The 25,721-nt window shown below is 46.7% G+C and overlaps 1 protein-coding gene across 1 annotated transcript in view; it reads left to right on the forward strand.

The window, feature by feature from the left end:
• The window catches only part of LOC144723264 (POU domain, class 6, transcription factor 2-like), a 103,302-nt gene that overhangs the window by 62,326 nt on the left and 15,255 nt on the right, over positions 1-25,721 (forward strand). The window contains exons 2-7 of the mRNA XM_078601858.1: positions 4,467-4,980; positions 7,661-7,770; positions 8,589-8,781; positions 14,537-14,793; positions 18,348-18,488; positions 19,940-20,158. Coding sequence (XP_078457984.1) covers positions 4,467-4,980; positions 7,661-7,770; positions 8,589-8,781; positions 14,537-14,793; positions 18,348-18,488; positions 19,940-20,158 — 1,434 coding nt within the window. The remainder of the gene's footprint in view (positions 1-4,466; positions 4,981-7,660; positions 7,771-8,588; positions 8,782-14,536; positions 14,794-18,347; positions 18,489-19,939; positions 20,159-25,721) is intronic.

Consider the following 25,721-nt stretch of genomic DNA (forward strand, 5'->3'; position numbering starts at 1 on the left):
GTCCCCATCGGAACTTCACTCCTTTCGCCGTTAGAGCGTGCAAGGGTTTTGCAATAGTGGCGAAGTGCTCAACGAATCGGCGGTAATACGAAGCAAAACCGATGAAACTGCGCACGTCTGAAACTGACGTGGGTGTCGGCCATGAACTGACACAGTCCGTCTTCGCGGGATCGGTAGAGATCCCCGAAGAGTCGACAATGTGACCCAAGTATCTAACGGACTTACGAAAAAGGTGGCATTTGGCCGGTTTAAATTTTAATTTAGCCGATCGCATTCGTAAGAACACCCCTCTCAATCGCTGGAGGTGTTCCTCAAATGTTTTACTGAAAACAATGACATCGTCAAGGTAAATCAAGCACGTATCCCATTGCAAGCCCGACAAAACCAACTCCATAAGGTGCTGAAACGTCGCTGGAGAGGAGTGAAGTCCCATGGGTAACCGGTTAAACTGGAACAGGCCCCCTGGAGTCCGAAATGCTGTCTTAGGTTTAGACTCTTTGTCGAGTGGCAACTGCCAGAATCCCGATAATAAATCAAGAGTCGAAAAATATCGCGCACCAGACAATGCATCGAGGGACTCGTCCATCCTGGGGAGCGGATACGCGTCAGCCACAGAGATCTTATTCAGGCGACGGAAATCTACGCAAAATCGCAAGGACCCGTCCTGCTTCTTAACCAGCACAATAGGTGCTCCCCAAGGACTGGAGGAAGGCGAAATAATGTCGGCTTCAAGCATATCGTTAACGGCCGACTGAACATGTTCCTTCTCAGCAGGACTCAGTCGGAAGGGATTTAGCCTGACCGGTGCCGCATCGCCCGTGTCAATTTGGTGGCGTACCAAATTCGTGCACCCAATGTCATACTTATGTTTACTGAACACATCAGGAAATTCCATTAGTAACTCGCGCAGCGCACCCAACTGCACCGCTGACAAATTGTCCGAGCCCGCGCACAGCGAATGGACCCATTCAAGGTCCTCCCTCGGTTCAATGTTCTGCGTGGGGCTCGGATCAACGTGCACAACCAGCCGCTCATCCGCAGGGACCCGCGCCGCGTGAGCCAGCACGGTGTCCTGCTGAATGACGGCTGGCCGCGACCCAGCGTTTAAAACCATCACAAACGGATCCTTGTCAGCCCGAACCAAAGTGTGAGCCACCGACAAATCGACCCCCCCGACAGCCCTGTTAGAAGGACCCAAAAGCATGCCTTGTTCCGAAGTCCCCCCCACCCATGGTTTCCGCAACCGGAGGGGAATTAACATCTGTGAACCCGGGGGCACGTGCACGGTCTGTGTCGCCAACGCTTGTATCGTAGCGCACGCCGTCCGAATCTCAGTAGGGTTCGTCAAAAATAAAATACGGCGACCCGATGGTAGTTCAATGCAACGCTGATCGATGAGAATTTTAATGGGCATCTTAGCCAAAAAATCAGTGCCCAATAGACAAGGAACCGCCAAAGAAGACGAAACGAAAACGGGTCCCGACAATTTGATATCTCCAATGCAAATGGACGCCCTAATCTGACCGATAATGCCCAATGATCCCCCATTAGCGGCGTAAAATGGCACATCCACTGGGAGCAGCGGACGGCATTGGACGGGGAGAATGTTGTAAATGAGGTCCGATATAATAGTCGCCGACGCCCCCGTGTCCACCAATACCCTGACCTCGACCCCATCAATAGATCCCGTAACGACGGATGAACCCGCTGAAGCAGCCACAATTCTGTGCCCCAACTCCGACCATTCAATGTCTCCCCGGTCCCGGCCGAACCCCCCTCGCCGAACCGAATCCCCGAACCCTAACCGGCCCTCCTCCGCCGCCCCGCGACGGCCCATGCGTGTCGAGTGTGTGGGCCGAGCATGTGAGGTGCCGCGACTTGCCGGGGTTTGTAGGGATGACTTGGGGCCTTGGTCGTCGTCCAGCCGAGATCCCATGGCGCGCTGACGTGGAGCGCGGCAACCGGACGCCACGTGGCCCCGGAGGCCGCAGTTATAACACGTGATGAGGGTCGTCGGAGATCTCGGTTGCTCCAGCTTGCGGGCCGATCGTAGAGGCGACCGACCCCCCGACCTCCAGTCCCCTGGTCGTCCCGCGGTGAACGCCTCCTCTCGTGGGCTGACGACTTGGGGTTCGGTGATCACCGGACCCGGAGCTGAGGCCACGGCAGCGTTGCAGACGACCCCCTGTTTGCGTTGAAGGACCTCGTGCGCTTGTATACTCGTAGCGACCCGCAAGGAAGAAATATCGATGTCGTCGGCCGTGTTGATGGGGACCCCCAGGTCCTGCGCCAACTTAAGCAGCTGCTCCAAAACCATCGCATCCTGGCCCTCCTCATCCATACGAGGGAATGCGGCATCGGCGAGAGCCAGCAACGCCGTGCGATAGGCGAGCGCGGTCTCCGTGTCCGCCTTCCGCCTTGCATCAAAATGATGGCGACACGCCGAGGGAGGTCCGTAGACCTTGGCCATGAGACCCAGCGCTGCCTGAAGCATGGAGCGGTCCGACCTCCGTGCTGACATGAAGGCCGCGAGCGCGTTGTCGTCCAACATGGCAGGCAGTGCCCGCAGCGCCGTAGCGTCGGACCAGGCGGACATCTCCTGATGCGCCAAAAACCTGCGCTGAAATTGGCCCCAGTCCCCGCCTTCCGCCTTGAAGGCTGACAGTGCGGGAAGGCGCTGTTGAAAAATTAAGTCGTCCTCTGCCTCGTGGTTCCTTCCCGCCGCCCCGTCGGTGTGTAAGATGGCGGCCCCAGTGGCGGGTGTCTGATGGCGGTCCGCAGCGCGCGTTGATGACGTAAGAGGGCGCGCTTGGAGAACCGCCGCCACGTGGCGGTCGCCGTTCCCGCCAAAAGTCGACGCAGATGAAATGGCGGGAATCGCCAAGTCATTTTGGCGGGAATCTGCGGGGCGACCCTGTAGAATGTCCGCCGCCGTCCCCGCTCCAGCCGACGAGCTGATTTCCGCCAGGATGGACGCGGCGGCGAGCAGCAGCTCCGCCAGACGGGAGTGCGCCTCGCGGAGCACGGCATCGGTCCCCAGTCGCTCATCCGGCGCCGTCGGCGGATCTTGCAGCGTGGGCCATTCTTCGTCCTCGCCCCCCGATGGCAGCTGGCCCGGGTCGTCAAGGTTATCCTTGCGGTCAATCCCGTGGGTCCGACTGGTTTTCCTTGTATCCATGCTTGGAAGACTGTTTCACTTCTGACGCCAGTTGAAGTATTGGAAATGACGGCAGGAAACTCCTTGACGGGTAACACACTTTTTATTAAATCTTGACTTGTCACAATACAACGTGTGGTCTCTATTCTTCCGACTGCACACTTCACTTAGCTCGTGTAGACTCTCTGCCTCTGGCTACACTCTTCACTTAGCTCGTGTAGACTCTCTGCCTCTGGCTACACTCTTCACTCGTGTCGTGTAGACCCTATGCCTCTGGCTACACACACATCACTCGTCTCGTGTAGACCCTATGCCTCTGGCTACACACACATCACTCGTCTCGTGTAGACCCTATGCCTCTGGCTACACACTCATCACTCGTCTCGTGTAGACCCTAAGCCTCTGGCTACACACTCTGCATGCTCACACTGCATGCTCACCCTACACTCCGCCTCTGGGTTACACAGAGTCCCGGTCCCCACAAGACAGCGGGACTGGGTACCGCAGGGCCCTATCTCTTCCTCTCCGTCTTCAGTCTTCGCTGGTTACACTCTCCCCGTACGCCCGTGCGCATCACCTTATATAGTCCCTCCTCACGGGAGACGGAGCGGATGCGGACCTCGACGTGAGCATCGCTCCTTAGTGAACCAATCACGACGCGCTATCTCTACGATTCGTTTTCCCCCAGCGCGTGTTTCCACTCCCCAACCAATCACGCCGCGCTGCCACCCGATCACTCCCTCTCCAGCGCGTCACCGGCACACAGCCAATCAGCACCACACAACCCACGACCCCGCGCTGACCCCTGATCCCTCACCGTCAGCGCGCGTCACCACACACACAGCCAATCACGACGTGCTGGCACCCGATCGCTACCCCAGCGCGTATCACCACTACACATGTAAAAGACTGGCCAACATCACCGCATTTCTGATCAAGCTCGGCTACATTTAAAAGCATGAACATGCCACACAGGCCTACTTAGATGCAATATTACGACTTAGCAGTGTGAGTTTAAAAGTAACGTGGCACCACAGTCCCAAATCTGACAAATTATATTTGATTTGTGTGACATCACCATTGATCAATGTAAGTATGGTTCGAGACATATCTGAATTTGGAAAATAATGTAAATACAACATACCACCTACATACGGCCACACGGCAATTTGACTGGTGTGAGATTATTGTCTGGCTCGCTTTCCCCTCCGATTAGCACAGTTGGCTACGTACGGTGCAAAGGAAGTTCTACATACATACATGTAATAACTTAGCCACCCTTTTGTGTTGTTTTGTTATTTTGTGGTAGGATGCAATGATCTCTGAGCAGCATCGCCAGCTGAACAGCAAGGTTCCGCCTCTCAGTTCATCCCTGCTATTGAGTGGCAACTGTGAAAAGAGACGGCTGTTTGAAAGTTCAAAGGACACACAGAACATTGTTTTGGCCAACACAGAGAGACTTCCCACGTTCAACACTCAGGCAAACGGCCGATACCAGTCGACAGTGTTCACGGACCAGAGACAGAAGCTGACGTGCCTGGTAGAGACTCAAGACCCCTTGCTGGATTGCAGGGAAAGCATGAGAGCAACAAATAGCAGAGCCGAGCTGCAGGATGCAAACGAGCCGGGCAGCTGGGCTGGGACACAGACACCCGAGGACGGAATGTGCAACATTAGACCACCAGCAGAGAGCCAAAATGTGCAGCTGCACCTGGGCGTGCCGAACATGGTGGAGAACAGGAGTGCAGGGTTGAAAGAGCCCATGATTATGACCATGAGATCAACAGAGGGCCGACTGGAGGAAGAGACACACGGCAGCTTTGGTGAGTGTTGAAAACTCGTTTCCTATTTTGTTCATTAATTGCATTGACATATTGCCACATTAGAACTAAAACTTGATTTGGCGCTTTCGTGTCTGCAGGAATTACTCTTTGGTTCTTTCGGTAAAGTCACGTAGAAAGAGAAAATAATAGCATACGACGTTTCGATTGCAACACAAGCAATCATCATCAGGTACAAATGACAGAGAAAACAAAACCTAGTAAACTTAGAAATATAATGTAATACAACACAGATAGTCGGCAAACATAACAGTCGTTTCTCTGTGTGCCTATGTGTTTGTCTCTCTCTGTGTATCTGTGTTATCTCTCTCTGTTTACGTGTCTGTCTATGTGTCTCCTGTTCTGTGTTTAATCTCTCTCTCTTAAATGTTGCAATCTTTGGAAGAACGTAATCAACCAGGTATGGTGCTGACTGTTATGTTAGCCGACTATCTGTGTTGTATTACATTATATTTCTAAGTTTGCTAGGTTTTGTTTTCTCTTTCATTTGTACCTGATGATGATTGCTTGTGTTGCAATCGAAACGTCGTTTGCTATTATTTATTATTTTCTCTTTCTACGTGACTTTACCGAAAGAACCAAAGAGCAACATTAGAACTGACAATGTCCCCGCAACTTTTTTTTAAGTACAGCAAAAACACATACTTTATGCACTTAATATCATCATCTAATAATAATAATAATTTATAGCTCTGTCAATCCGCTGCTGAATGAACGCCTCCTCACATTGTGTCGGTCGGGGGGTTATTTAAGCACGCTTCGTGCTAGTCAGCATGGGTTCGTGAGAAAGGAGGTACCATGACTGATCTAGATATTACTCTCCACTGATGTTAGCTGGGGCCAGTAATTGAGTTCAGTTTGCCAGGTTCGTCGCATAGTGTGCTAATCCATGCACGACTACTGTTGAATGTCAGTTCCATAGAATGTAAGGTAATATTTGTAACTGGTTTTCAAGCTTTTATTTTATCAAAATAAGCATCGCTCGCAAAAATGTTTTGTGTTCTAGTAATGTACATCAATTGTGAATGTGTCATTTCCTGGCAGTGATTTTCAATTGTATGGTCAAATCTTGTATACATCGAGTTATGCTTCAAGCATTTAGCTTGGGTATTGTCTAAGACAAGTCATGCCGAGTTCCTTTAGCTCGAGAGACTAGCTGTATCGGGATCAAACTGATGTAAATCAATAGGCACTGATACAACATAATTCATTTATTTTGCTTCTGCCTTTATTTGCACACCTTAATTAATCTTATAACATTTTGTGTGTTTATAAAGAAGCCTGTTGCGAGACATAGGATGCACAAATTAATGTTTAAAAATGCTACTAAACACATTCACATTGTTGACATGTCCTCAACTTATGATTAAAACTGTCCTGCATATTAGCCATAGCCATGATCAATTAATTGACTTTCAGAACAGTCCAATTGTGCCAAAGAGTTAAATGCCCAATGCATTATTTGTTTATGTAAATAACAGGCATTGTTTATAAAGTTAACACTTAAAACGTGTATTTTTCAGGAGGAGACAGTGGTGTAGCGTATTTGTTTCTTGTTCATGCGAGTGCTTGGGTTCGGGGAACACTTCATCAATCTGACATTGGGAGGTTGGGCAGTGGCAAGTTATATGACTGTGGAGTTGGTGTATTTTATAACCATTTTTCACTTGTCTCTCTGAGTTGGGGGAATTTCTGACAAAAGAACAGAGAGCTTCAGGGCCTCCTCCACAAGAAGTGTGTGCGTGAAGTTCATTAAGGAATAGATATTAGAAATGTGTACAACCATTGGTACGTTTAATTTATTATTCATTCTTACACCCATCGCACCTTTATTTGTGCACCTACAAAATAATAACGAATTGTGCATTGTAAATATAGTTTAAACTCTACGTTATGCAATAAACAAAACTCATACGTGCGTGTTTCACCGGAAAACATGTATGCTCAAGCGCTGGTGTGCCAACAGAATTACTCATCTGCGACTAAGAGCGCGTTGGTAATTTGCTTCCTTTTCTTGCGCTGTCTTTGAGCCCCACGAGCCACGCAGCATCCTGTGATCCAATTAACTTTCTCACAAAGATGCACGGATCCAGGCTCAGCGCCAATGACTACTTTGTTGCAAGAGCTTTGCTAATCAAGTCTATTTAGAATCTTTAAATGCCGTGCAACTGCGTTCTAAAACGTGACCAAAAACAAGTGATGCACTCGTGTGGTAACAGGTTTGGACATTTTGCAACATGTTCTTTTTTTTGGGAGAAAATAAAAAAGAAAGTCAGCTCTTGGTTGGACCAAATGGAGATTTATTCTGACCAATGGAGAGAAAATGAAGTGCACTTTTAAGTTGGCACGGCCCGATTCCGATTACCTGGGACACAATGCGTGCATGAATAATTCCAACCGACCCAGTAATGGGAAACCCTATTTCACGGTGCGCAAGGTTTTCCCCGCAAAACAGCCAAAAAAAGTTTACTCGTTTTAGCGTTATTAATTTAACCAAGTTACGTGCCAGCGTTGATATGATGCTGCATCTGAAAACCTGCCACCCAATCGACCAGTTGCACTCTAGTGTCGTTCTTATTGTTTCATAATACGTCACCTGACAATAAATGTTGTCGGGTGAGGTTTGCTTAATTGTGCACCTGCCTTGTGGTCCGTGCTGAAGAGTCAACGGGAACGCCGTCCTTGCCGGCAATGGGGACGGCCGAACAGCGGGCATCGCCAGCCCTGCAGCACCTGGCCTGCCAGAGCGGGCCATCCCCCATACAGGTAAAGGTACAGCCATGAAATTTCTTGCTAATGCCACTTCTTGCAGAAGGGACTCCACTACAGGGAGTTATAGATATCCTCCTTAAGATGGTATTTGGACTAAACTTTGATTCTATCCAGACATTTTTGAAGAGGTGGGAGTACTCACACTTTACCCCACCACAAGCTACCTGCTGGTCAACTGTGGTTTACTCGTTTATTCTGCTGATTCGACAGAAGTGGTGAGATTCAAGAAACTTGTGCATTGTTTAAAATAACAAAAAAATTTGTTTTTGCTCCATTTTCTACATCAATGTACAAGTTTACAATCAATGTCACAATACAATATATAGATAACTGCAGAGTAATTGTTGCCACCGGATAACTGTCTGGCAGCCTTCAAGCGTATCTCTAGTTCCTCAGTGATTGTGAGATGCAGTTTGTATGAACGACGCGATATAAAATTAATCAGATTTTTTTTATTTCTTTCAACAGGGGAGTTGACAGGGGAATTTATTTTGCATATGCTCTACGAACACAAGCATATAATTGTACTTTTTTATGAGCATTTGTTAAATATTAAAGTTAACATAATAACTAGCATCGTTAGAAGTATTTTGCCACACTATTATTGGAATCGCATTCAAATACTGCTGCCTAGATGTTTTCCGGTCGTGCATGATGTCGACGTGGAGCAAAACATTGGACATCATACCGAACAACACTCGGTTCAACCAGGAAACATTGCAGAGGCTATCACATTCAAATATTTATGTGGAATATGGCATTCGGAAAAAAAAACAAGCTCACTCCCCTGCCGTCCCTGATGTTTTCTGTGTCGAAAGCTCATGACTCCGCTGCTGTTACCATTTGGAATGGCGGGGGTGGGAGCCGGTCTGGGCGGCGGTGCGACGAGCAGAGTGGGGCACCCTCAAGGCTTGGTTCTCACACTGCCCTCACCTCGGAGCCTCACTACCACAGCAGCAGCAGCGTCCAGTGGCCTCTTGGCGCTACCGCTACCGCTGCACAGCCTGCAAGGTACCAAAGCCGTCAACACGTCAAAGCGCCCTAAAACACTAAATCAATGTGAAGTACGGAAACTACGGAACGCAATATGGAGAAAAATAATATCTAGCAAAACCAGAAGAGGAGTGAACTACAAAGAAATGAATTGCGTAGAGTAGTGTATTATTACGCAACGAATATAAACCATGACTATTAAGACTTGGAGATATCCCAGGAGAGGAATCTGGAAAATTAGACAATGGAAAAACCAGGACAGGTGGTAACCCTAAATACCAGTGTCACTTGTTGTCAGTCTCACAACAAACGCAAACACCACCCTCACTAGTAATACCACTGCCATCCCTCATTAAACATTTAATATATTGCTGGCCAATGGTATTTTGGTATTTTTGGCCTGTGCTGAGCAACCCCAATAAAAAAAAACTGCCACCACCTCCGTCATTGCCGCAACAACGTGGTAGTAAATTCACAGTATCAGATTGTCAATTCATCTTATGATATATGGATACCTCCATATGGAATGCAAATTGTTATGTGCTCAAACAAATTGAAGTACAGCTTTGACCGTGTGATGAGAGATGTTTTGAGCACTGGCCTCAAACAAAGCATGAGACAAACATTTCGTACAATCTCAGCCATTTTTACTGAAAGTAGCTCATACTATGTCAGTCCCTGCTTTTAAGCTTGGTTTCTTGCTTCTTAGGTACTCAGAATTACAGGGTTGTTTTATTTTGCTTACTGTACAATGGATTAATATTATACATAATAGGATTTAAATGTGTTGTGTGTATATTCTATGGTCTTAAATATTGTTGAATCGAACAGGAATAGCAACAAAAATGCATTAGTGTTTCCATCACAGTGATAACATTCTCATGCCAGCATACCCCATATGATGGGAACTGATTTATATATCATTCCTTGCTTGTTAAATCTGATCAATGGGTTATCTGATCCAATTGCTTAACAACTAAATACAATCAAGTTCAGATGATGAGGATAAGATTTTAAGGCAAGTATGCAATACTGCATTACTCAAATAGTTGATGTATGTTGAACTTCAGATAATAGTAACAGAAACATGTGTAGCTAGCAGTCATGGACTATTTGAACAGACTTGTTAAGGATTTAGTTATTCATTAATGTATCAATTAAAATAGATTCTTACGCTCACAATCCTTGCATAAGATCAGACACATCAGAAGTTTTTATGTAGGATTGAATTGCTTTTTTATACCAATATAGACTCGATAGATGAATCCCACGTTATAGTTTATAGATTCATGTTACTGTAGACTCAAATCCAGTCACAATATAGATGCTTGTATTGATTCACATCACTATAGCTATATCACCTGTTTGCATTTTCTCCGATTAGCTGATGAGAATGTGACCTGATATTGGTCCGGTCAGATTGCAAACCCTGTGCTATTGGTCCAATCATCCTTGAATTTAATTATTCCAAGAAAGTAGATTTAATAATGGCTGTCGGTGACATATTTTCAGAGATAAAAAAAACCATCTGAAATGCCACCTTAAGGCTTAAATATTATTGAGTGACCTTTAATCACTAAAATCCAGCGACCACGTTGTAGTCCATTACTGTGCATTCTAGAGCAATTACACACGTTCACAAGTGACTGCAGAGAAGGAGCCCGTACAGTTGTATGCATCAACGCTAAAATTAATTGGCTGTTAAATGCCAGTTTTGATTGCCATAGATACAGCAGCATGGTCCCAGAATAGCACATTGGACTGGTGCACATCCCTGGAGGGTTTTGTTCTGGAAATGGTCTTCAAGGACAATAACAGGTTTGTTTCTAAGATAATTATCCATGGTCATGCTGGAATGTAAGTGCATCGTCTATTTCTGTAATTTTTCAAAATTAAAAATCTTAATTTGCAAATGAAATGTATAAACAATGGTCAATTAAGTATTCATAATATAACTTTGAATATCATTAATTAAGTAGTATTGATTTGTAGACATTGCATGAAAGCACAATACCATTTAGGACATTTTAGTGAGTGAGAATTCGAATGTGTGTGTATGACAAATGTACAAGTCTACAAGTTATATCATGGTAGAGGCATAATCTGTCAGACACACAGACACATTTAGTTTAACACGTCGTACTCAGTTTGTAAATGTTGTGGCTTGGCTCTCCAACACACCGGTATGCTGTACTCGTGACGAATTGGCATGTTATGTTTACATGACAACCCTTACTAGTTGGCTGTGTCGGGTGGTGGCGAGTTTTAACGACACATTTATATTTTTACGCGATCTAACCCAAAAACCTCTATTATGGAGAGATACGTTTAGATTCAGCACAGGAGTGAACACGATACACAAAACGGACAATGAAAAACCAATACTGTGATACTAGAAGTGTCTGTGTATGATACAGCTTATAATCACAACCTTTGTTGAAATGCCATCATATTCATGCAACATAATTGGGAGAAGATCCATGTTTTTTTATTAATTTGTTTACTTAAAGTCAAGATCTTCACTAGTGCTTGCGTTTGTGTTCCTTTAATATAATTTCTGATGTCACATGGAAAGATTTGGCTTTTGCTCTAGCTTCATCATAACGTGTGTTTCAAATCCACAAGGGAGTGCATTTAAGTACTGCTGCCAGCAGACGGCAATCAGAAGCAATTATGATGCTTGATCAAAACTACACTACTTGAATGAACAAATCGGTTCAGGAGGTAGGTGTAGTGGGTATGATTGAATGTTACGACCTAAATCTATTACTGCTATTCATGCTCCAATAACTTTGCTGTGAAATCGATTGAAAGCTCGTCTTGGGCACTGTACAGGTAAGAACCCTCTTAGAGGTTTTGTATTTAATTCTCAAGGGTCACCCTCGTATTCGAGACACAAAATTAGGTCATTTATGACAACCACCTAAATAAACAAATATTTAAACCAAAAAGTATACTTTTCCAATTCAACGTCATCTCTATGGGCCATCAGCTGGTAAAATATATTCCAATGAACTGAAATTAGTGGACACAATCAAATTACCCCATACATACTTGAAATGAAAATCCTCATGCTGCAGCAACAGCAGTGTTCAGCATCAAATTGTGATTGTTGCTTGTGAATAAAGTTTGCAGAGCAGAAAGTATTGTTTTTTGTATGTCTTTGATCTTTAATAAAAATTTGCTCCTGTGTATATCAACTCTTTTAAGCATGTTAGAGTTATTTCCATTAATTTGAAGTTGTCGGTCAGGGAGATAAGAGATGGCTTGCCATCCATCATTGACGATCCTGCAGCATGTGCCTGGTGCTTTATAAGGCGGCCTGCTATCTAGGGCCAGTGAAAGGTACGTTTGATGCCTACAGTTCACATTTCCAACACATGCTAAAAAGAACCATATTACTACCATAATAATGAATGGATCGTGATTCACAACCGAGCCCCTCAACACTTTTGCTTCAAACAGGTGTACATCTACACGCAGAGCAACAAAAAAATATATTGAAGTGCAAATATTTTAAATGTATATCACGTGGGGCTTTTCTGCGTGAGTTCCGAGGAGGAAATAGAGGAATTCGAGAGGGGGGAGGCTAACAATAGGCAAACCCAAACATGTACACACGACGGCACGGCCTCCACATCCCACACGGCGCCTCGCGACCCTCTGCGTGCTGACCCCATCTGCCTCAAAAACCCATTTTACAGCAAGCGTGGCGGTATCGATTCTTTTTCCCCTCCAACCCCCTATTTTGTGGGTATAAAAAAATCACCACGGGAATAAATTATGCATTGGGCTTTGGTGTGCGGTGCGAGGAGTGTGGTCCTGACAGGCGTGGGTGTGGCGGCTGGGTACGGCTGTAATCACACTGTCTCCTCCGCTCAACGTGACGGGACGAAGGATCAATCCCGTCACACAAGCGCGATCGCCTCCATGACACTGGTCTCAGCCACAGCAATGACCGCCAAACACAAATAAGGCCTTCCTGTGGGTTTTTTTTCCCACTCCCACCTTTGGATGTCTGTCCCTAAAGGAGTTTCAAACAAAGCTTTCGCGTCTCTAACTATAAACGCAATGCCGTGTACAAAAACGTTATGACGTTATTGTTTATATTTGAATTGTTTAACTTCATTCTGTTGTACCTTGACTATACTTGTACAATATTGTACCGTTTTATGAAATGTGCAGACATAAAGTGGATTTTAATTGTTTATTTATTTATTTTTGTTTACCAAATTTGGGGATTAGCGCAACGGTGATGGAAACTTTCTATAAGTTTCGTTGGCAGTGCAAGCACGAGGCAATATCACGAGGCGATATCGGACCTTCCTTCTGCAGCCACTGTGCACTGAATGCCAGAGGTGTGGACTCGAGTCATGTGACTTGGACTCGAGTCAGACTCGAGTCATGAATTTGATGACTTGCGACTCGACTTGGACTTGCATAACAATGACTTTGTCCCACCTATGAGATGTGGACTCGAGTCATGTGACTTGGACTCGAGTCAGACTCGAGTCATGAATTTGATGACTTGCGACTCGACTTGGACTTGCATAACAATGACTTTGTCCCACCTCTGCTGAATGCTCATGCAGCAGCGCGTTTGCACATGATGAAATACGCAATGATCCCTTTACGAGTGATGTGCTGACGATCTTGCCACCATTAAAATTGTATTTCGCTTCAGAACTATCGATTTCCCTTCACGTTTGGGGCAGCTTAAACAGCGACTGTCAAGCCGACATCATAAAGCAACCGTATATCATGGACGCTGTAAGACTTGGGCAGAGTGCCTTTAATGGCTTTGCTCAAAATGCCACTTCTGCTGAATGCACTATAATGGTTGTAATTTTGATAAGGCGTTTTTGTCATTTCCGTTTTTTCCTGTTCAATTATTTTCTTTTCTTCTCCTGAACATAGTATGGCTGCAATAAAAAAAAGTTTGCAGAATAACAGCCAAGGTAAAGGATGCAACTGAGATGCTGCACACTACGGAGATGGTGTGATGGGGTAATTTTAATGGAAAATGGTGTAACGAGGCCTTCATCCAGAAGTGGATAGACCATGGCTGATGATAAACATGATATATTTTAGATGTTAACATGGAAATGCATATTTTTGATGGGTATCAATATTATCTCTGAATTCAAAATCTCCATATCGATGAATGTTAACATCTTCATGTCTCAAGCACCAATGTATAGTTTATAGATTTTCGAGAGTCATCATCACGATCTATGGGCAGATAGGCCGCAGGTGTTTGGTGCATATTTCGTTATTTGTTTCCACTTTCTCTGAGAGACATAAGCCTTTTTATTAAAAAAAAACTATTTCATACCAGATACAATTAAAGAAGATGCATATGAATGATTTGCCCATAAGCTTTTGTCATGAGGTCCATTTGGCTGAAGAATTGAATATCTCCAAAACAAACATTATTGATAAACCATTTTGCTTTAAGTATTTTGAGAAATAATTAGCCACATAAACAACAATTAAAACACCACAAAAGGGTTCTTGAAAGATGGATACACACACAGACGTCATCAACCATGATAAATACACTGCTGGATGAAGACCTGCCCACGCGGTCTCCATCGCTCACAATCCTGCAATGCAGCAATCCACATGCACTAATTTCATCACTCCATCTCCTTGATCGAATTACTCTCGGATACGTTCCATACAAAGATAAGTGAATGATGATGTAAAGGAGTTAAATTATACACTGTTTAAACGTACCAATACAGTAGTGTAACGACGTTTTCCATTGCAGCTACCTCCTCTCTCAGTACGCACCTCCAGCATCTGCACCAGCTGCAGATGCTGCACCAGCAGTCACAACAGAGCACCCCTCTGAGCTTCCCTTCCACTGTGCCGCCTATCGTCGGTGCCCTTGGGCAGCCCTCTTGCAGCCAGGATGGCGTCCTGCCAGAGACCCACAGCCACTCGCTCAGTTGCATCAGCAGTGGCGGCGGCAGCGGAGGAACATGCCCAGTGGCCGCAGTGGAAGACAAGCTCAAGTACAACAGAGTAAGTTACCAAAACCCGCGTAACATTCACACAACTGGCATGGCTGGCCGTTGTGGTGAAGGAAATGCAAATCCTTATCATTAAAAAAGGTAAAAGTGCAGCCCTGAAATATCTTGTTCATACCACTGATCATGGAAGGGCCTCCACTCGAGGGCATGTGATCTACTTTTCCACACTGACCAGAGGTCTTGGAAGAGATTGGAAACTCTATGCTTTAACCACACCAGACGTGATCTGCCGCTTGACTGTTTTCTCCGAAGGCGATGTTGTCTATTGTAGCACAGGAGAACAAAAGGCCCACAGCAATTTCCATTATTAAAGAAGGAGCTCTTAAAGGTAGTTTGTAATGTACTTCTCTAAACAAGGAGACATAAAGCAGAATGGACCATTTTAGATTTACGAGGAATATTGGGGATGACTTATGAGACTTAAAGGTTTATTTTTAAAACTATGAAAGAGCCAATTTCATGTGAGAAAATAAGGTTTGCATGAGAGTGATGAACATAAATGTTTGAATAAGAGCTACATACTTGCATAATATGTCTGCAGTGGTCTTACACAGTATAAAGTACTATAATAACCTTAATTCTAGATTTGAAGCTTTCGTGACTGCAAGGAATCATATTCTTAGGTTTTTTTTTTCGGTAAAGTCACGTAGGTAAAACATCAAAATTAATGAAAATAAAATAAAAACATTAACATTAAAAACCTTATTCACACTGTTGATGGGAATGGAGACGATGAGGACTATAGTGGCAGCATTTATTAAAACAAATGTTACATAATTTCACTTCCGCAAATTACATTTGAGAATGCAGGAGTGTTAATTTCTGAAATGTGATCACTTTGTATAGCTAAAAATCCTACAGCAATACTAAATTTGAAACTAGTTATTGTATATTAAAAATAATCAAAACTATTTTAATTTTAGCAGGTAAGCTCACTGACTTTACATATTGTAGATCTTTTTCAGAAATGACCTGGCAACAAATGATAGCTCATCGAAGTGGCTTATCATGTGAACATGAAGAGCAGCCAAATACCCTAAACGCATGTTTCTAAATGTGGAGGGAAAAACCGAGGGACCCCGGAGAAAACCCCACGTGACCACAGGGAGAACATGCAAACTCAAAATATACAAAAGTCAGGTTCGGAATCGAACCCACGACCTTCAGTATACCAGGCGAGATAGTTAACATCTCACCACCGTAGCACCCCCTTATATAAATAATATAAAAGGTAGGGCATAAAACTACAATGATAGAACCTGAAGAAAGTTGAGAATGCAATTGGATCTTGAAATGCTTTTAAAAATACCCAAGCAGCTTAATGCACACTTCGACGTTGCTATCATATGTCAGCATACTGCCTTAGAACTGCAGTAATATTTCGTGCACTCTTCTCCTAACATGTATATAACTCCAAACCAGTGTAAATAAACCTTCTCCCTTGACACCCGTTCCTCCCCTGAACACTTCAGTTCCAGAAATCAACATGCCCAATGAGCAGTCAGGGGCAGCATTGAGTATATGTATTTGTACCTGGCATGGGCCTTTCTAGTGGCTATTTTCCCTCGAATATATTTTATCAGCCAATGTAAGCAAAAAATCAAGGCCACTGCCAATACGCCCAAAAATCTGTTGATTGACCTGTACATTTGGTAAAATGTGTGTCGTCACAATTCGCTCTGAGAGTTCGGCACTGTGAAATTGCTACCAATGCTGCTTTGGATCCACTGTTTTGGAATAAGAAGCTTAAGAACTATATTTGCTCAGCAGTTTGTTCCAGATGAAGGCTCACTTTTTACAAATGCATCTCATGGCTGAAAATCCAAGTGTAATTTTGCTTGCATTAATTTAATATTGATATTACATTATAGCAAACGCTACGGTCAGGTAATGTTTCAACCAGGCCAATATTAAATGAATACAATCCGTACTCATATTCCCTGTATGACCACTGGCGGAGCCAGTGGGGGGGGGGGGGGGGCACGTGCCTCCCCCCAATGATCCGATCGAAATTAGGGATTTCGATGGGGATTTCGATCGGATCATTGGGGGGCACGTGCCACCCCCCCCCACTGGCTCCGCCAGTGGTCATAGAGGGAATATGAGAACGGATTGTATTCATTTAATATTGGCCTGAAAATACTGGTTCCGCCATTGTCTATGACCAATGTAATACTCGTGGGATAGAATAAAAAAAGGTTTTTTTTGCAATTTTTCATAATTACTTAAAGTTGCCATGTTATCTATCTCATTAATAACAAAAAGGTATATGATTAATTGATCAAAGTGTGCTGAAGGGATGGTTAGGGTACCTATGCCTGATTAAAACCCTCTTTGAGCTTAATGACAACCAAAGGTATATATTTAACTGTACCAGCATTCTCCAAAGTTCAGCTTATAAATTAAACAATACCAACTTTAAGCAGTACCGAATGTAAACGTCATAATGGATTTATGTAATATACATTTGTCTGGGTTAAGCACCGAAGCAGTCTGAATACATGAATATAGAAAATAATTAGTTAGTTACATTTAATGCTCATGTTTACACCTATTTGCCACGAAATGGAAGGTAGCCCAGAGGGAAAATTGTTCGTGGAATCTTTCAGTCTGAGAAGCAGAATGACTGCACTAATTCGTCACTATTGGCCCAAGTACCTCCTTAATCTTCATATCGTGACATTGTAATATGAAACATTTTTCAAAGGGTGCCGACTTTACTGTTGGTAAAAGTTGTTGTTGAACCGTGTTTAATTAATCTGATTTAATTTACTGACAACATACATGATACATATCCTATATGTTGTCTCTATTTAATTTAAAACTGCCATTAAGATGACTTTTGAGGTATTTTGGCATCCTGATCAACGAGATGTAATTCAACATTTGATTATATTAATACCGTTATCAGCAGTGCTGCAATCTGTGCTTCTCACTGGGTGAGATGGTTGACTTAAACAGATGCTTCATGATTTTAAGAAAAAACCCATTTTCACTCTGTCAAAACCAGCAATTCAGCAGTCTTGCGCCTTTGGAATTGCAAATCTATATCTAAACTAGACTGCAGACTGAGCGTTAGTCATACATTATACGTAAAAAAAACTGATAATTTTTCCATTGAAGTATATCTGCAGATTTTCAGTTGTGTCATGCCATCTGCACACAGGATCCCAACTGGCCAAGCCAGAAGCTTTGATGAATATTTCAGATACCGGTCACGAGAGTGGTTTAATGTGCCATTCTTTCGGACCATCATCTGATCAAAGTCAGCCGTAACACTTCTTCTACTTCTGCAATTTCTCTTCCCACCTGGGTGTTGCCGTTTTTGTTTGAAGCCAGAAGAGTAGCAGGTTTATAATCCATCACGCCTACAAAGGGAATTAAAAGCAATGTCAGTTAAGAAAAGGGCAACGTTGCAAACACATCCTAGCCAGGCACTAATTAGAATGTTTGCAAATCCCAGAATCCATTGTGAGCAATGTATTTCACGTTAATACGAATATAATAGTATTATGACCTGTGTTTCATGGTAACACCATCTGTCAGTTGCTGGCCAGCCAGATGACACCGTCGGCTATTGCAGCGATGGCTGCCAGCTTCACTCCATCCTCCAGCCAAATACTGGCGAGCACCCTGCCCTGCCTGACGGGGCTCACTGGACAACTGGTCACCACCGCTGAGGGCCAGGTGTGTGGAGCAGCAGCAGTGTCAACAGCACTCACCCAGCCCAGACACATACTACCTCCCATACTCATCATCATCAGCCATGATCAATCCTCTGGTGGATAAAGACCTCTCCAAGCCATCACTATCTCTCAAAATTGCACAATGTAATAGTCCACCTAACACCTGAATAGGGGTTGGTTTCCCTCTTGTACCTGACTAAGAATAGCATAAGCATGGTTACAAACTTGTCACCTTGTTTGATGATGCAAGTTATTTTATGATGCTGCATTGGTAGTGGTGTACGAGTACAATTGACAAAACATCTCCACACATACGTGAACAACAATGCCTTAACATAATAAAATATAATCAGTGAAGTTTCTGGCAATGGCCTTTATAGCTCATTATAATAATGATCATCATGGTCATTCTCAAGATCATCAATCAATAATTATCATAATCAACTAATTGATCAAATACAGATATATTATGGACATACCTGATTCTTATTCATATTTCTTAACTTTCGAGCTACAGCTGTAAACACATTCCCTCCTATGCTCAACTTAGATAACACTGCACAATGGCATACAACCACCAAGCTCAAGCGAGTGTCCCACTGGGAGAAACACCATAATACTTGACCATCACCAATACTGCACTTTCCAAACTGTTGGGTTTTTTCGTTTTCCAAAGTAATACTCTTATATAAGCGCGCAACTTTATCTATCTGTAATGAATGCTGTCTTTCCGTCGTTTTCATGCAGGGGGCGCTGCAAACCTACGCGCCCCCTGCATGAACGACGGAGGCACAGGGACAGACGTTTGATTATGTTGGAATCGATCTGCAGATGGCGGTCTTCTCGCACGGCCAGCTCTATGTCGCCTTATCTCGATCCCGCAATCCCAAACAGGTGAAAGTCCGAATCGAGCCGAACCCCTAGCAAGGCTATCTACTTAATGACGAGAGAAAATTCACACGAAATGTCCTTTTCAATTAAGTCTTCCAGATGTAAAATGATATAAGCTTGTAATGAAGAAATAAAATGATCTAATTCAAAACATAATACAATTCAAAGATGTTTCATTTTTAAACTTCAAAACGGAGCATCGGATGCTTGCGTGAATGCGTCATTCGTGTGCAATTTTTTTGTGACTTTCCTGGCCGAAGGCCGTAAATGGTTGTGAGGGGCGCCACAGGTGCCCCCGAACAACTCCTTGTATTTTAATAAACTTGCAAATGTACAGCACACTCCAAGGGCAAACACAAAAGCACACATTCATGCACATTGTGCCATGTGTGAATGTAAGGTGAGCTAAGCAGGGGGGTGGGGGGGGATGAGGCATAAAGGGAGATGGGGCGTGGGGGGGAATCTAAGGTAAGACTCCCTTGATAACAAATGTCCTCTTTTGCTGTGTTTTTTTTGTTTAGAAACATGTTTACTTACAAATGCCACCATTGTGAATTTCAGATCATCGGAGCCATCCCCCTGGTAGGAGGTGCAGCTGGCACTGCGGCTGGCTCAGCGGGGAGTGGGGTTATGGGCGTCCTGGCAGTGCAGTCCATGACCCCGCAGATCCTGACCAATGGACAGGGCCAGGTGGTGGCCACCGTCATCGGCAACCAGATCCTGCCCGTGCTCAATCCACAGGGCATCATGCTGTCAGCCATCAAGGCCAGTCAGCAGCAGGTAGGCGTGGTTTCATGACTGAGAATGTGAATGGAGGAGTCACGGAAATGCCTCTGAAAAATATTTACTCTCATAATGTCATCATCCACAATCAGTTTTGTCAGGACTATAAATATTTAACATACACACACGCACCATTCATGTCTATACAAGAATCATTTATGAATTTGGTAACATGTATCCTTTACACTAAATACACCATAGCGTATGCACATCTAGAGAAAATAAAACACTGTACTCACAAAGTTTCCGATATACGTACGTGTTTAGCAGTATTTATTATATAAAAAATAAAAACATGATACTGTTGCCAGTGGTGTACAAGTGTATTGACTCCAACACGTTGGTTGTAGAAAAGGTGTGAGAAGATTTTATTATCTTCTGCAGCGTGCGTTCATGTAAATTTCCACCATCAAAGTGCCCCGAGCCTTCCCTGATCCTCTTCCCGCTCTTTCTCTCCCATTTTCCTCCATCCAATCACTTCTCTCCTCCCATCCCTCATCACACCTCTTCTCATCTCCCATTTGCTGCGCGCACCTTCCTTCCGCGTCGGGAGGTACAGTGAGGGAAAAAAGCATTTGACCCCCTGCTGATTTTGTACGTTTGCCCACTGAAAAATAAATGATCAGTCTATAATTTTAATGGTAGGTTTATTTGAACAGTGAGAGACAGAATAACAACAAAAAATCCAGAAAAACACATGTCAAAAATGTTATAAATTTATTAGCATTTTAATGAGGGAAATTAGTATTTGACCCCCTCTCAATCAGAAAGATTTCTGGCTCCCAGGTGTCTTTTATACAGGTAACAAGATGAGATTAGGAGCACTCCCTTTAAGAGTGTGCTCCTAATCTCAGCTCGTTACCTGTGTAGTGGTGATACGCGCTGGGGTAGGGATCGTGTGCCAGCGCGTAGTGATTGGCTGTGTGTGTTGGTGACGCGCGCTGACGGTGAAGGATCAGGGGTCAGCGCGGGGTCGGGGGTTATGAGGCAGTGATTGGCTGGGTATCGGTGACGCGCGCTGACAGCGATGGGATCCTGGGGCAAGCGCGCGGGGATTGGTCAACTAAGGGGGATGCTCACGTCGAGGTCCGCATACGCTCCGTCTCCCGTGAGCGGGGGCTATATAAGGTGGTGCGCACAGGCGCACGGGGAGCGAGTGACCAGCGAAGACTGAAGACGGAGGAGGAAGAGATAGGGCCCTGCGGCACCTAGTCCCGCTGTCCTTGTAGGGGCCGGGGCTCTGTGTGACCCAGAGGCGGAACCCTGGGACCCGGGGCCGAACGTCCGTGTGAGGGCCGGCCCTTGGGACTCAGAGGTTGTGGCCCACGCCCAAGCTGGGGTGGGCCTGTAGGCTCCACGGACGTTACGGGCTGGAGTGCAGTGTGAGTATGCAGTGTGAGCATGCAGTGTGAGCATGCAGTGGGAGCATGCAGTGTGAGCCTGCAACGTGAGCCATAGTAACTACACGTGTCAGGTGGAGTGTGTAGTGGGAGAGGTAGTGACCACACGTGTCAAGTGAAGTGTGTGTAGTCAGAGGAATAGTGACCACACGTTGTATCGTGACAAGTCAAGGTTTAATAAAAAGTGTGCTACCCGTCAAGTGGTTTCCTGCCGTCATTCCGAATACTTCAACTGGCATCAGAAGTGAAACAGTCTTCCAGGCATGGATACAAGGAAGACCCGTCGGACTCACGGGATTGACCGCGAGGATAACCTTGACGACTCGGGCCAGCTGGCATCGGGGGGAGAGGACAAAGAAATGCCGACGCCGCAGGACCCGCCGAGGGCGCCGGACGAGCGACTGGGGACCGATGCCGTACTCCGCGAGGAGCACTCCCGTCTGGCAGAGCTGCTGCTCGCCGCCGCGTCCATCCTGGCAGAAATCAACACGTCGGGAGGAGCGGGGACATCGGCGGACATTCAACAGGGTCGCCCCGCAGATTCCCACCAAAATGACTTGGCGATTCCCGCCATTTCAACTGCGCAGACATCTTTTGGCGGGAACGGCGAGCAACACGTGGCGGCGGTTCTCCAAGCGCGCCCGCTTACGTCATCAACGCGCGCTGCGGACCGCCATCAGCCACCCGCCATTGGGGCCGCCATCTCGCAGACCGACGGTGCGGCGGAGAGGAACCACGTGGCAGAGGACGACTTCATCTTCCAGCAGCGCCTTCCCACATTGTCAGCCTTCAAGGCGGAAGGCGGGGACTGGGGCGCATTCCAGCGCAGGTTTCTGGCGCATCAGGAAATGTCCGCCTGGCCCGACGCTACGGCGCTGCGGGCACTGCCTGCCATGTTGGACGACGACGCGCTCGCGGCCTTCAGGTCCGCACAGAGGTCGGACCGCTCCACGCTTAAGGCTGCGCTGGGTCTCATGGCCAAGGTCTACGGACCTCCCTCGGCGTGTCGCCATCACTTTTACGCCCGACGGAAGGCGTACACGGAGACCGCGCTCGCCTACCGCACGGCGTTGTTGGCTCTCGCCGACGCCACGTTCCCTCGTATGGACGAGGAGGGCCAAAACGCGATGGTCTTGGAGCAACTGCTCAAGTTGGCGCAGGACCTGGGGGTCCCCATCAACACGGCCGACGAGGTCGATATTTCTTCTTTGCGGGTCGCAACAAGTATACAGGCGCACGAGGTCCTCCAGCGTAAACAGGGGGTCGTCTGCAATGCTGCCGTGGCCTCAGCTCCGGGCCCGGTGGTTACCGAGCCCCAAGTCATCAGCCCACGAGAGGAGGCGTTCACCGCGGGACGACCGGGGGACTGGAGGTCGGGGGGTCGTTCGCCTCTGCGATCGGCCCGCAAGCTGGAGCAACCGAGATCTCCGACGACCCTCATCACGTGTTACAACTGCGGCCTCCGGGGCCACATGGCGTCCGGTTGCCGCGCTCCACGTCAGCGCGCCATGGGACCTCGGCTGGACGACGACCAAGGCCCCAAGTCATCCCTACTACCCCCGGCAAGTCGCGGCACTTCACATGCTCGGCCTACATGGACGACACACATGGGCCGTCGCGTTGCGGCGGAGGAAGGCCGGTTAGGGATCGGGGATTCGGTTCGGCGAGGGGGGTTCGTGCGGGACCGAGGGGACATTAAATGGTCGGAGTTGGGGCACAGGATAGTGGCTGTGTCGGCGGGATCATCGGTCGTTACGGGATTCATTGACGGGGTCGAGGTCAGGGTGTTACTGGACACGGGGGCGTCGGCGACTATTATATCAGACCTCATTTACAACATTCTCCCCGTCCAATGTCGACCTCTGCTCCCGGTGGACGTGCCATTTTACGCGGCAAATGGGGGCTCGTTTGGCATTGTCGATCAGATTAGGGCGTCCATTTGCATTGGAGATATTAAATTGTCGGGACCCGTTTTCGTTTCTTCTTCCTTGGCGGTTCCTTGTCTGTTGGGCACAGATTTTTTGGCTAAAATGCCCATTAAAATTCTCATCGATCAGCGTTGCATTGAGCTACCATCGGGTCGCCGTATTTCATTTTTGACGAACCCTACCGAAATTCGGACGGCGTGCGCTACGATACAAGCGCTGGTGACACAGACCGTGCACGTGCCCCCGGGTTCACAGATGTTAATTCCCCTCCGGTTGAGGAAACCATGGGTGGGGGAGACCTCGGAACAGGGCATGCTTTTGGGTCCTTCAAATAGGGCTGTCGGAGGTCTCGATTTGTCGGTGGCTCACACTTTGGTTCAGGCTGACAAGGACCCGTTCGTGATGGTTTTAAACGCTGGTTCGCGGCCGGCCGTTATTCAGCAGGGCACTGTGCTAGCTCACGCGGCACGGGTCCCTGCGGAAGAGCGCCTGGTTGCGCATGTTGATCCAAGCCCGACGCAGAACAATCCATTGAGGGAGGACCTTGAATGGGTCGATTCGCTGTGCGCGGACTCGAACGATTTGTCAACGGTACAGTTGGGTGCGCTGCGTGCGTTGCTGATAGAATTTTCTGATGTGTTCAGTAAGCATAAATATGACATTGGGTGCACGGACCTGTTGCGCCACCATATTGAAACAGGCGATGCGGCACCGGTCAGGCTAAATCCCTTCCGGCTGAGTCCTGCTGAGAAGGAACACGTTCAGTCGGCCGTCAACGATATGCTGGCGGCCGAAATTATTCCGCCTTCTTCCAGTCCCTGGGGACAACCTATTGTGCTGGTTAAAAAGCAAGACGGGTCCTTGCGATTTTGCGTAGATTTCCGTCGCCTGAATAAAATCTCCGTGGCTGACGCGTATCCGCTCCCCAGAATGGACGAGTCCCTCGATGCATTGTCTGGTGCGCAATATTTTTCTACTCTTGATTTATTATCGGGATTCTGGCAGCTGTTACTCGACGACGAGTCTAAACCTAAGACAGCATTTCGGACTCCAGGGGGCCTGTTCCAGTTTAACCGGTTACCCATGGGACTTCACTCCGCTCCCGCGACGTTTCAGCGCCTTATGGAGTTGGTTTTGTCGGGCTTGCAATGGGATACTTGCTTGATTTACCTTGACGATGTCATTGTTTTCAGTAAAACGTTTGAGGAACACCTCCAGCGATTGAGAGGGGTGTTCTTGCGGATGCGATCGGCTAAATTAAAGTTTAAACCGGCCAAATGCCACCTTCTTCGTAAGTCCGTGAGATACTTGGGCCACATTGTCGATTCTTCGGGGATCTCTACCGATCCCGCGAAGACGGACTGTGTCAGTTCATGTCCAACGCCCACGTCGGTTTCGGACGTGCGCAGTTTCATCGGTTTTGCTTCTTACTACCGCCGATTCGTTGAGCATTTCGCCACCATTGCAAAACCCTTGCACGCTCTAACGGCAAAAGGAGTCAAGTTCCGATGGGGACCGGAGGAAGAGGCCGCGTTCTGCTCCCTCCGGGACACCTTGGTGGGTGCCCCGCCCTTGCGTTATCCTGACTTTACAAGTCCCTTCTTGCTAGACACGGATGCTAGCAACACGGGCATTGGGGGGGTGCTCTCACAGGTCGTTGGGGGAGTCGAAAGGGTGGTCGCCTATGGTAGCAGGGTTTTGTCGCCGGCGGAGCAGCGCTACTGCATCACCCGTCGCGAGTTGATGGCTATTGTTTTTTTTGTACAGCAATTTAGACCGTATCTCTATGGCCGTCACTTTACGGTCTGGACGGACCACGCGGCGCTTCAGTATTCATTGAGGGTCGCCCAACCCTCGGGCCAATTGTCACGGTGGTTGGAAGTCCTCCAGGACTATCAGTTCACGACCACATACCGTAAGGGGTTGCGCCACACTAACGCCGATGCCCTGTCGCGATTGTCGCCTTGTCACAAATGTGCGTGCTTAATGGGATCGGCGCGCTGTAAACCGCCAGCTGCGGAAAGTATGGGGGCGTTGGCCGCGACCGCGGATGCACCAATCGGTGATGTTCCCGCTACCCCTGAGGGAGAGGACTCGCTGCTCTCACTGTCGCTGATTGAGTGGGGCCGTCTCCAAATGGCTGACAGCTCCCTGCTAGCGTTGCGCCGCAGGGTGGGGGGTCCCGAGGAGGGCCGGGAGCGAACTGGCTCCTGGGTACTCAAGCAGGGCCTG

The sequence above is a fragment of the Lampetra planeri genome, chromosome 1 (assembly GCF_965212315.1).
Source record: "Lampetra planeri chromosome 1, kcLamPlan1.2.h2, whole genome shotgun sequence".
Taxonomy (NCBI): Eukaryota; Metazoa; Chordata; class Hyperoartia; order Petromyzontiformes; family Petromyzontidae; genus Lampetra; species Lampetra planeri.